The sequence below is a fragment of the Callospermophilus lateralis genome, chromosome 9 (assembly GCF_048772815.1).
Source record: "Callospermophilus lateralis isolate mCalLat2 chromosome 9, mCalLat2.hap1, whole genome shotgun sequence".
Lineage (NCBI taxonomy): Eukaryota > Metazoa > Chordata > Mammalia > Rodentia > Sciuridae > Callospermophilus > Callospermophilus lateralis.
The window spans coordinates 28,827,719-28,840,208 of record NC_135313.1 but is presented as its reverse complement, the minus strand read 5'-3'; the positions used below and the strand labels follow the sequence as shown (position 1 = coordinate 28,840,208).

General features: G+C 38.3%; 1 protein-coding gene across 1 annotated transcript in view; it reads left to right on the top strand.

The window, feature by feature from the left end:
* Positions 1-10,544, top strand: part of Adam23 (ADAM metallopeptidase domain 23) — a 164,565-nt gene extending 154,021 nt beyond the window's left edge. Inside the window, exons 25-26 of the mRNA XM_076866096.2 lie at positions 2,991-3,081; positions 10,236-10,544. Of these exons, the coding sequence (XP_076722211.1) occupies positions 2,991-3,081; positions 10,236-10,284 (140 nt within the window). The 3' untranslated portion in view covers positions 10,285-10,544. The remainder of the gene's footprint in view (positions 1-2,990; positions 3,082-10,235) is intronic.
* The last annotated feature ends 1,946 nt before the right edge of the window (positions 10,545-12,490 follow it).

The window sequence follows — 12,490 nt, the reverse complement described above, 5'->3', positions numbered from 1 at the left end:
ACTTCACAGTGACTCAGGAAGAAATTACTAGTGTCTTAAGGAATCACCAGATACCCTTTACCCAACCAGCCCAAAACACAGGCATGTTGATGATTTCAGCCTCTGTCTACCTTAGTCCCCTTAGTTGGTGCCACCTGGATGTTCTTTTATGAAAGTTGGGAAACCCAAGAACTGAAATACCATTAAGAGGAGAGCAGGTCCCCAGATTCACACTTTGTGGAAGGTGACAAGAATTCTCCTCTATATGGAAAGACTTTGACCAGCCTTGGATCTTAACTCATCTTTCATCAGTATAGACTGTGAAGCTAGTTAGGCCAGGAGAAGTTGAACTACTGGAAAAGAGATTTTTGTTTCTCCTTACTTGTCAGAAAATAAAGTATGCAACAGAGGTAAAAATATTTAAAGAAAACAAGAACTTTGCCCTGTAAAATTTCACCTTGGATCCGTTGACTGGATTATACATCCCAGTGACATTCCTTTTCAAGAGCAGTTCTATAGATACGTTTATATGAGAGATCTCTGTGAAGAAAGGTAGTTTTCTAAAAATCATCCCAAATGTGGATTTTTTTACATTATTTATTGGTCATAATTTTGTCATCCTGAAATATACTAATTGAAGGGATGGATTTTAATAATTCTTCCCTTGATTCTTAGAGATGGATAGAATCAAAATGGCCTTTGTAGTAAACACAGTCCTGTTCCCAGTTTGTTCTATCATCCATTCTTTCCAGTGTTGCTATTTCTGGTTGTGACAGGTAAGTGTGTATAAGTGTATAAAAATTGGTCTGTTATTGTTTCATGAACTGTTTTTGCAGTTTTCTGACTTTTTCCCTTCATATTCCAAATTTTAACCTGATACCAAGTAAATATAGCATTTACAAAATAAAATTCACATAGTACAATATAGATTGTTTTAAAACTTTCTACCTTAAATAATAGTGTCTTTTTCATCTAGTCATTAAGGATTCCAAGCACAGGTTTAGTTTCCTAAACATGTCGGCTCAGTTTAGAATTGTAAATCAGAGATCAAGAGATCATTTCTCATGGATTATGTATTGTTTGATGCCCACCTGTGTTTTCTAAGTTAGCAAAATGCAAGTTATCTGCCATTTTGAGTGTGTACGTGGAAATGTGAATTTTCTTAAGTGCTTGTTCCAAATTTTGATTCCTTCCTGAAATGCGGGGAGGAAATATATGTAAATGGAATAAAGTTCCATCAGAACAAGTTAGCAAACTTTCTGTAAAGGCCCAGATAGTAGATAGTTTCAGCTTGCAGGGGTACAAGGTATCTGTTGCAACTTTTCAACATTGCTGTCTTAGCAAAACAAGAGCCATGGCAAAAGATAACAATATGTAAATTAATAAGCACGGCTGTGTTCCAATAAAATGTCTCTGGAAAAACAGATCGTAGGTTAGATTCAGATATAGTTCACTGACCCTTGATTTAGTGCATAAGTTTTAGAGTCAGATCTTGCCTTCATCACTTACTAACTTCTAGAAGCTTCTGTTCCCTTCTCTATTGAACAGGGATAGTCATAGTTCCTACCTCATATGTGATGTGGAGGATCAAATGAGACGATATGTCAGATGTTCTGATTTGCACCTGGCACATTGTAAGTGCTCATTATATGGCAGCAAAACTGCTTTTATTGCTCTCGGTTTTGTTATTTATTATTATTGGCATATCTCTAAAGGCCATTGAGATTCATGTTCTGTAGAACCACAGTAAAGCCCAGGGACCTGAAGAGATCCGCACCCTTGGGACTCCACGAAACTGTCGTGCACCTGCCTGCTGGTGTCCATAAGCACTGGCTATTCTCTGGACAAAAACATCATGCATACAATTTTAGTGCTGCTGAAAGTGTTATCCATTTATGTACACAGCTGGGGGGACTAGTGTGAGCAGAAAAGAGAATTTTTATGTGGAAATGAATGTGTATATGGATGTGAGGATTTTAGAAAAAATAACAAGGTTTGCCTTGTGACTTCTGGGAAAGGGCTCCATGGTTAATATTTTGTTGTTAGGGGCATGGTACCTGCATATATTGGCATCCTAGAGGATGTAACATTTAAGGCAATTCTTGTACTAAATTTAATACTGCTTAGATTTTGAAATGTCAAGTGAAGGAGAGTAATAGAGTTACTGCAATGTGTCATTTCTTACTCAACAATTGGTAGAAGCTCTACCTTCTAGTTTCTTTCCTGTTGTCTGTCCTTCAAGCTTCTTATCTTCCTTTCCTTTTCCTTCTCCCTCCTTCCCTCCTCCTTTCCCTTCCTTTATTTTTAATATCTCCAAGCCTCCGATTTCTCTTCGTAAGTGAGAATTTAAAACACAGTCTCAATTGAATCTCTTTTTCCACTTACCCAAAATTACCCAAATGAGTTTTGCGCTTCCTTTATGTCTTACCCTTGGACCCCCATTTTGGTGTTTAATACAGAAAGAACGGTGAAGAATATCTTTCTTTGAGAGCAAGCCTTCAGAGTCAGGTCTTTATTGATAATCTCTCTCTGACTTCTGAATTTTAAGTGTCTCCAAAGTGCAGAATAAAAAAGCACTCTGAAGACTTTTGTAGAATCAATTTCCTTCCTCTCGTGCCCTCATTTGTCAGTCTGCTAGGGCTAATTCTAATGCAGTCCCGTTTTCTATGTGCGCGTTTATTTGTTTGATTTATGGAATTGGGGAAGGGGAAGGAAGAGACCCAAGACGTGCAATGAAAGCGAATGGGGCCTCTGTGCTTCAAATTCTGTGAAAGGTGAATTTAATGAAACTTAACTGTCAACAGTGCAGAAACTTGAGATTTAAAGGCATATAAATCACCGTGGAATCCAAAGTACAAGTAAGCTAAGTTTAAAAAAAAAAAAGCAATTTAAATGTTTAGCCATCTTGTACAACAGAGTGTTTACTTCCTGAAACCACTGAACTGCTTTTCCCTTGTGGTGATGAAAGTGGTCGGCTCATATGACTTTCTTCCTATGATCCTTTGTCACAGGTCCTAGTGCCACCAATCTCATAATAGGCTCCATCGCTGGTGCCATCCTGGTAGCAGCTATTGTCCTTGGGGGCACAGGCTGGGGATTTAAGTAAGCAACGCCGCATGTCGTCTTCTTGGTGGCTCTGGCACTTCTTTTTTTCTGCTTACATAACCAAGTTTTGAGTTCCTGCTACAAGATTTTAACAGTAAAACTGTAAAGAATAAATATTTTTACTTTAGAAATGGGTTAGAAAGGAAGGAACATGGAGCTTCAAATGCCATCTCAGGCAAGTGGGATAACATTAAAAAGTAGAAAGAAGCTGGGCGTGGTAGCCCATAGCTGTAATCCCATTGGCTTGGTTCGGGAGGCTGAGGCAGGAGGATCGCAAGTTCAAAGCCAGCCTCTGCAATTTAGCCAGGCCCTAAGTAACTCAGCAAGACTCTGTTTCCAAATTATACATATAAGCTGGGGGTAGGGGGTGCTGGCTCAGTGGTTAAGTGCCCCTGGGTTCAAACCCTGGTTCAAAAAAAAAGAAAAGAAAATTGCATGCTTTCATTTAAGAGCAAAGTGGCTCTTCAGTAGAAGACATTGGCTGTAAGAGCCAGTCTTCTGAGATATTTTCCTGTATACACAGATAATAAAGGAAGCATATTGGAAATAAATCAATACAAATCCCTATTAATATCTGTATAAAACTGGCTTATATTCTGGTGAAATTTTTACAACCTCAGTAACCTGGTAGTTATTATTTTTCACATGTAACGTATTATATGAGATTTGGAAAAGCTTCCTTGTTTGTAAAACAAGATTGAAAAAATATTTTCATTAATTCCTTAACCAGCTAAATTGGTTTCCAGCTGGAATTTGAAATCAATGACTTTGTGACACTTAGTATTTTCTAATTAACTGCAAGTATTGACATAACTGACAGGCCTGGTGTGTTGTCTGAGTGACCTTTTACTTTGGATTGCATATCGATCACTTGACTAAGATTTTGCTAAAATAGACCACAGTGAATAATCACAAATAAGCCTTAATTCTGATCAAAACTTTTAAACCTGATTTATCTAATTTGATTGTTTCTATATCTTAGATTCATTGGATAATCACTTTTTATCCTATGGTGACTTGATTATTATTATTTGTAGGTAAGACTCCCATGTCAAATATTCCCTGTGATGAATTAGGTTTCAACCAGATCTATTGAAACAACTTGAAGTGGAAAATAAAACCCATTAGCCAAATTCAAAACCCACTTTGCTTCCTTCCAGTTATTCAATATAGGAGGCTTTCTCTTCCAACTAATGGAATAATTGTCTTAATTATGAACTTTTTTGTAATTAATATTTGGGATACTGAATTTGATGTATTTAAGCCAGCTAAAATGTTATTAGAAGCTGATTATGACAGATGAACCACCAAAATATATTTTAAATAAATTCAACATTTTCTATTTTTTTTTTTTTGTTGTTATCAAGATGTAACAAATAAGCCTACAGTTTTTGAGTGGCTTCAGCTTGGAAAGATAGTATCAAATGGTACTTCTTTTCTATAGAGATATTATGAAGTTGAATTTGTTCAGTGAAATAGTAGTTTGGTATCAGCACATTTGCATAAACACATACACAAAATGGGCACTGATATATGGATTTCTCCTCGTGGCTTTAATAAGGCATTGCCCAGATGGGGGTCACTCATGTGGCATCTCATAAAAATGTGTCTTTGTTTGGGCTGGCCAAATTCTAGCTAAATCGTAGTGTCCCATAGTAGGGTTGGGGTTGTGGCTCAGTGGTAGAGCACTTGCCTAGAATGTGCAAATCCCTGGGTTTGATTTCTACTACTATTAAAAATTTTACATCATTCTACATTATAGCAATACCATAGTTCATTCTTATTTTATAATGCTCCCTGCCTTTGTCATAAATATGCCCAGGGATATGCCTTCTTGACATTAAGATACCTTACCATCAAAGACCTGGAAAACGGTCCACCATTCATTGTTGCCATGCAACCATGTATAATGCCAAATTTACCATTTTAGTATTTGGAGATAAGAGCACACTATTCTGTAGCAGGACCTCAAAACAGTGGCCTGGCCTAGCTCACAGCTTGAATTGCATGTTTCTTTGGGGAAAAATGGAAAAGCCTTTATCACTGTGTATAGAAGTATATTAGGCCCTGTGCAGATGATTTCTATTTGTGAGAGATGAAGAGCAGGAGAAGAGGTAGGGGTTGATACTAAGTCACATAGGGAGTGAGAACCAGCCTCTGCTGCTTGCTTGGTGGAGACTGCTGTGTGGGTACATGCTGTGTGGGTACTGAGCAAGTCAAGGCCCCTTCCCATCCCCTGTGACTCTGAAAATCACTTTAAGGGAAAATTTTGTAGAAAGTCACATGGACTATTGGATGTTACATGATTTTACTTTTTGATTCTAGTGGTAGCTGTGTAGTTTGTTTTAAGCCTGAAACAGTGACTTCTAACCATGAAATAGAAGACTTTTGTTGCCAAATGATCATGTTTAAGTTTCCTCCCAACTTGTATAGTTTTGTAGACTATTAGTCTAGGGATAATTTGGAAGTACAGTTATTTGCTAGTTGAACTGAAAACCTTTGAGTGATTCATTGAGCACAGCAGAAATTAAACCAAAAAAAAAAAAAAAAAAGAGAGAGAGAGAGAGAGAGAGAGAGAGAGAGAGAGAAATTCCTTTACAATATGATGTTGAAAATAATTTGTAAAGAAGATTGTTGTAAATATATTCCTACTGGGAATCTTTTCTGAAATTAGTTTTGTATTACTAACAAAGAAATTAGCAAAGTCTCCTGAAGAATTTGAGAGTGTGTAAACTTTCAGATTAAAGGAAAACGTATTAATTGCCCAAGGACGATATTGCTTTTTCCTAATGTCACATTCCTTTAGGTGAAATACTCTAAATAATTTAGATGTGAAAGTGTCATACCATCCATGTCTTGCTCCAGTATACAAGCATAAGTGAGAAATCCCTCTATACTGTGAGCTGTCACATAGCCTTTTTTAAATAATTCTTTTCTTCTGAAATAAGTGTTAAAAAGCATGAGTATATGAGTGTTTGCACTTGTGAATGTATGTACTTTGTGTGTGTATGGTGATGGATATTTATCAAAATTATTGTGATCCTACAATTAATACGTATTTAGTAAAACGGTAGAGTCTGAAAGCTTTGGTTAATGTAAGCAAGACTTCTGCAAGCAAGATTGGAGAATTCCCCTAAAGAAGAAAGTACTTCCTTACGTGAGTTATTACTGTTAATTTACACATTCTGACATGTTGAGTAAGGTGGTGGGTGTATTTTGGTAACTGCTCTGGACTCCAGAGGTGAGGATGCTGAGGGATCATTAAATCTATAGGTTCCCAGGTGTTCACAGTCTCAGAATGTACTCTGAGAAGAAGTCCTGTGGAAAATGAACATAGGTACATTGCACACCAATTTGTCCACCTTTCCCCATATCTATTATTTCTGTTCACCTTATACTGCTTTTCCACTTCATCACCTACCCACACAGAATAATGTCGTGAACAGTGGCACAGAGCATTGCTAACCTCTGTCCTCGTTGACTCACAGAGGCTCCTGACACGTAATGCTGAATAACATGCTGCTCCGCTAGATAATTAAAGCTGTTGTTTTTGCCCAATACTGGAACACGTCAGGTAGATGATGGATCATTTCAGTAGCATCTTCCCTCAAGCTTAGGAGAAATGAGGCATGAATTTCTTATGTGCAGACTCTTTGGCCTTATTACCTTGGACAGGGATATTATATACAATCTCTAAATTTGGGTATAGGAATTTATGATTACTTTTTTCTCTCTCTCTTTCTTTCTGTCTGTCTGTCTTTCTTTCTTTCTCTTTCTTTCTTTTTTTGTGTGTGTGGTGCTGTATAGGGATACCATACCCAGGGCTTCACACATGCTAAGCAAGTACACATCCCCCACCCTGAATACAGGAATTTAGATATCAGTAAAGTGATCACTTACATGCACACATCATTTATCAACACCATGGTTGATGGTGCAGAGAAATAGGAGCAGAGAAATTCTCAGTGATGGTAGAAAAAAACATGAGGGTAAGAGTGACAGTTTGTTGACAGCTCAAATCACACGGATTCTAGGATTATTACTGAGCTGTTCAACCATCTTATAATATCTTAGTCTATAGAAACCACTACCAACAGAGACCATACTGGCTTGCCGGAGCAGCTCCTGACACTGAAGGCATTCATTTATTAAGCAAGTAACTATCATATGCAGTTTTCTGTCTCTGAGAAGTTACTTGGTCTATGAGTTCATACCAAGCCTGACTTTGGCTCTAAGAGACTCTTTTAGGCCTGTGTTCCATTTTGTTGGACATGCTAAAGAAAAGATTATTGATGCTCACCTATAAAATGAAATTGAAAGGGCTATATCTTGTTAACTATATTAAAAAAATAAAGTGCCTCATTGGGGGTGGGAGTGGAGCATATTTTGATTTTTACAGCATTAGGAAATGGAATTAGTTTTAGCTGGTCTCCCTATGACTGCGTTAACCAGATGCCTGCTTTTCTAAATTCCATGACCATATCCCACTGCAAAATAGGGAGCTGGATTCCCTTAATGCCTGGGACTTCCAGGGTAGGTACTTCATCATCCATACTTAGCAGATGGCTGACCAGGAAGATGCAATGTATTCCCTGTATTTCCATGACTCTTTTAACTCTGAGGATGTGAATTCAGTCCAAGGTGGTCTAGCAGAAGTTTGAGTGAGGAGTCCTTGGCGGCAGGTAGGGGTAAGGGGACTAAGCAGAGAAAGATAAGAACATAATAGCAGTCAATGACCACAGACCCTGCAAGATATCTATAGCTGTAAGATTGCTGTTGATACCTGGGTGGTAAATTTTAAATAGATGTTCATAATATGTAGCTTGTAGACTAAAGCCCAAATTTTCAGAAGTAGTAAAAATTGATAAAAACTGTATCACTGGAAGGTTATGGATCATGCTAATATTTTATAGTGACCCAGAAATACTTTAATGGCTATTAGAAAGTAATTGCCCTCAGAATCTCAGGAGAGGGTAACCAGGGGAAACCGTTTGGGAGGGGAGACAACAATGACCTGCCCAAGAAAACCATACTTTCATATTAAAATTGAGCAAAAAGAATTTTGCTTTCATATAAAAAAATGCAGGACAGATGATTTGCAATGTAAGGTGGACCATGGTGAATTTGTGGTTCCTCTGTGAGGAGGCCTGGCAGTGTCTTGCTGCAAGGCTGTCCCCCTCTGTCCTCATCCTCCCCTATACTGTAGCTTGCCTCTGACCTGCTGGAACATCAGTGAAAGGGAAAAGGTCCTGGAATCCCCATTCATATTCCGCAATGAAAATATTTTTCATCTGACCAAGGAACCCAGTGTAGAGCATTGTTTCTATAAAAAGTACAAATAAGCTTCACAAATCAACCTTTAAAAGGAGCACATGCCTTTCAACACTGTAGATTGCCTAAGTGCCAGGCTGAAATAGAATGTTATATCTCCTCTAAAAACAAATCACACTACAGTTACAACCTGGGACGTGAGAGTTTATCTGATATTCCCTGCATTTGAATTAAGGGATTTAGATGTGCACAGTACAGTCATTTATAAGCACAATCCTGACTTGGTTTGTTTTTTCCTCTACATTCAAATTAATTGAGGAGACATTAGTTTAACCCTTCTTCTGAGTTCTAGCAATACACAGCTAACAAGTTTGGGGTCTCTGGTCCTTCAGGGTCATTTCTCTAAATCAGGCAGTCTGTGTTTCTCCTACCTGACTCACAAAGGGAAATGTAGCTCCTTAAACTTCTGCTTCAGGGAACATGAGCTTGGGTAGCAGACACAGATCCTGTGCTCCACAGCAAACAAGCTCAGTGGAAGATACATTATGAGAGACTCTCCCATTTGTTTTTTCCTCTTTCCTGGGCAGGATCAGCATTGTCTCCTTTTGAGAATATTGACTCAAAAGAGTGGGTGGCAATGGTGAAGAGAACTAAGTAGGTCTGTTGCAAATAGAGTTCTCTGCAATGGATTATCTGTTAGGCTGATGAGCCACATCCTCTAGCCATTCTTGATGTCTTAATGGAAACATTTTTAAGAACAGAAAGGGAAGGTTTGCCTTCAAGGTGGTCCTTTGGAAAAATATAAACTTTGCAGAATGCCTTCTCCATATTTTGATCTTTGGTGGTGTTTTTATTTTGGATTACTCATGGGAGAGGAGGAATCTGTTGTCATCTTTTTGGTACTTAGGGCCTGCCAGGGTATCCACTGGTGCCGATGAGTGGCAAGGGAATGAGGAACTTGGGGACTCCTTGGTCTCCAGTTTTGCATGATGCCTTGGTGGCAGCAGCATTGCACCCGCCAGTATGCAAAATAATGCATGAGCCCTTGCTTGATGCCCCACATGAAGCCAGACCATGGGGAGGTTGCAACCAACTTTTGTTGTTGCCTTGTAGTGTCTTGCTGGTTTTTTTTTTTTTTTTTCATTTCTCTTTTTAAACATAGGAATCACTTTTTAGGAGACTGGACACTGTGAGCAAAGCAATGTAACTTGCTTATTTTCAACTAAGCTAAACTGCTGCGTTTGCTTAACTAACCAGAGCTTGTGTCCATTCTCCTTTGAGTGTGCCACCTAACTGTGTACTCTGTTTCTGAACTTTCTAGTATGAAAAATGCTTGTTCCATAGTGAGGAAGGAGCTCACACACTCAAGGCAGAAGATAACTAGTAGAGCAAGGCCTTTTTTTTTTTTTTTTTTTTTTTTTGCCACCTTGGCAAAGACCAAATCCACTGGTCCAGAACTCTGGAGGCTTGAAGGGAAACAGCACTAAGATTTTCAGAGTTTTTCTCATTCTCCTAGGAGCCTCTACATGGAAGAGGCCTCCCAGTAAAGATTTTCATCTAGTGAATGAGCAATGTCATTTACTTCTGAAATAAGGGGCAAATTGGGCCACAGAGTGTGCCTGTGATTGCAAATGAACAATTTGAAGTTTCTTTTGCTTTACACTCAAGTGCATAGTCTAGTGGGGAGGTACAGTGATATTCAAAGGCATTGGCTCTTGTGTGTTTCAAGTTATTTGGGGCTACTGCCTCTGTGTGAGTTGATTGCTTAGCTTTGGAACTAGCGTTGCTATCATCATCATCATCTCTCTCTTATCATCATCTGATTAATATTGTGGATTTCCCCCCCTCTGCTTGCATCTTGTTTTGACGCACTCTGGAAGAAATGTCAAGAAGAGGAGGTTCGATCCGACTCAGCAAGGCCCCATCTGAATCAGCTGCATGGGATGATGCCACCTTGCACTACTGGGTCCTGGGTGTGACACACTTGCCGCGACTATGCAGGAACTCTTAAATCTGTAAGCAAGAACACTGGGTGGTAATGACTACAGAGCTGAAGTCCAGGTGATGGGGATGGGGAAAAAGAAAACTGTCCCTTTTGGAAATAATCTCAAAGAACCCCTCCCACAACCTGTCAATAAAAGTGGGGCAAAAGACCATGTTATCAAAAGAACTGTTTGGAATCCTTTTTTTTTTTTTCCTAACTAAAGGAGAAAGGAACAAAAAACATTAAGTGCAATAAAAGAACCATTAAAAAATAGCAAATGATTATTCCCCCCTCAGCCTGCTGGCACTTAATATCTTCTAAATGATTTGGCATGATTTTTTTTTTCTTTTACTACCAATGACAAACTCCAGTGGCATGAAGATTCAATTTTTGAAAGGGTAAAAACTGCATGGCATATATTACTAGAAGCTAGCAAGCCAATCCTCAGCAAAACCTGCAATGGAATTCCTAAGGGGAAGATGACAGATGACCACGCAGAAGCTGCCTGGGCCTACATAACACATCCTCACCCATGCTCACCTCCTGTGGCCCCTTCCCCAGCCCCTTAAGAGCCCCCAATCCCCTCTAGATGAGTCCTTGGCCGAACTTCGAGGGACCATGCTCTTGTTGATTCACTTTCCCTATTATTTTTCCTTCTGGACCAAGCATCCTTTGGAAATGGGAGCTGGAATTTGAACAATGATGCTATTGTATAGTTCTTTTATAAATGTAAATATGGAAATAAGAGATTTTGACACATCATTTTCACTTGTCTGTACTGAGATTTTTTTTTTCCTTGTCAAGATTCTCTGTAAATTCAGGTTTGTTGCTTGCTCCCATCTTTTTCTGTTTCTTTTCTTTCTTTTCTTCTTCGTCTCTGTCCTCTCTTGTACCATGTCCTATGATTGTTGGGCTTGCTAAAAAAACAGATGTAGCCACAGATGCAGGGAGTTTGAGTACAAAACAAGTCTAACTTAAAGTTAGTATGCTGGAAACCAAAAATAAACAAAAGGGTAGGGGTCACAAACAACAAAATAACCCATATCAAAACAACAAAAAGTATGTAAATGCAAGTGAAATGCACTGAAAAGTCTCTAAAATATTTTGATGTCATCATAAACATATGTATATAATGTAAGAAAGTAGCCACCCTCTCAAATTAATCACAGAAGTGCCAAGCTCATAATTTTAGTTTTTGGTTTTGACAATTTTCTTTCCCTATCCTTAATGTGAAAGGAGGATAAACTTAAAGCCTTAAATAATAATAATAATAAAACAGTAATTTTTAAATGTTGAAAGCTTGGGGAAAAGTTAAGTTTTCCATTTTATTGATATTTTGTCTATACTCCATCTTTCTCTCTCAAAAATATATATGGTAGAACTCCTTTGTAACAGTGGGAATGTAGACAGAAGCAGCAATTAACCTTCTTGTTGGTATTGTTGTAACAGGCTGTAATTCTGTGTGCAGTATTTTCTGGAAGCCTCGTTTGGCCCACAGCATTTTGTTGACACATAGAATGTTGTGCTGGATTATAATGGGATTCCACAATATGCAAATTCATGTTCTTCTTTTCCCTCCAGGATCATTTGCAGATAAAATCTTGGGGTTCCCAAGTCCCTCTGAGTTTCCTTCACTTTCACTGATTTTTTTTCTGTTTATGGTTAAGGTATAGCTTCCATTCAAGTGCTAAGCAAACAAATTAATAAAGAAATTTGGTCAAAACAGCTTTGTTTTAGATGCACAAACTTTTGCATCACCAGTGAGCCTCCATCTAGAGACGAGTTTCTACTAAAGGTCCTCATAGACTCACCCTGCCAATTCTCCATGTCTCTGTTTTAGGAACAGGACATTCCAGTTGTACTATTCATTTCTTCATGGTACCCAGTTAGTTTCTAGATTTAGAGCTAAGTCCCTTTTCAGCAAGATTCTTAATATGAGTTTTATAACTTCTTCTTTGACTTTGGAAAAGGTGATGTCCTAAAAATGAACTGCTTAAAACATTGGGATTTCCCCCTAGGGTGTCTTTCATTATAGAAATTTCATAATCATAGAGCAAAAACCTTAATTTCCATATGCTACCATAGACCACAATTGAACATTCTAATTCTGTTATTGCTTCCTGAGTAATAGGTGCTACACAGGTATGCAGC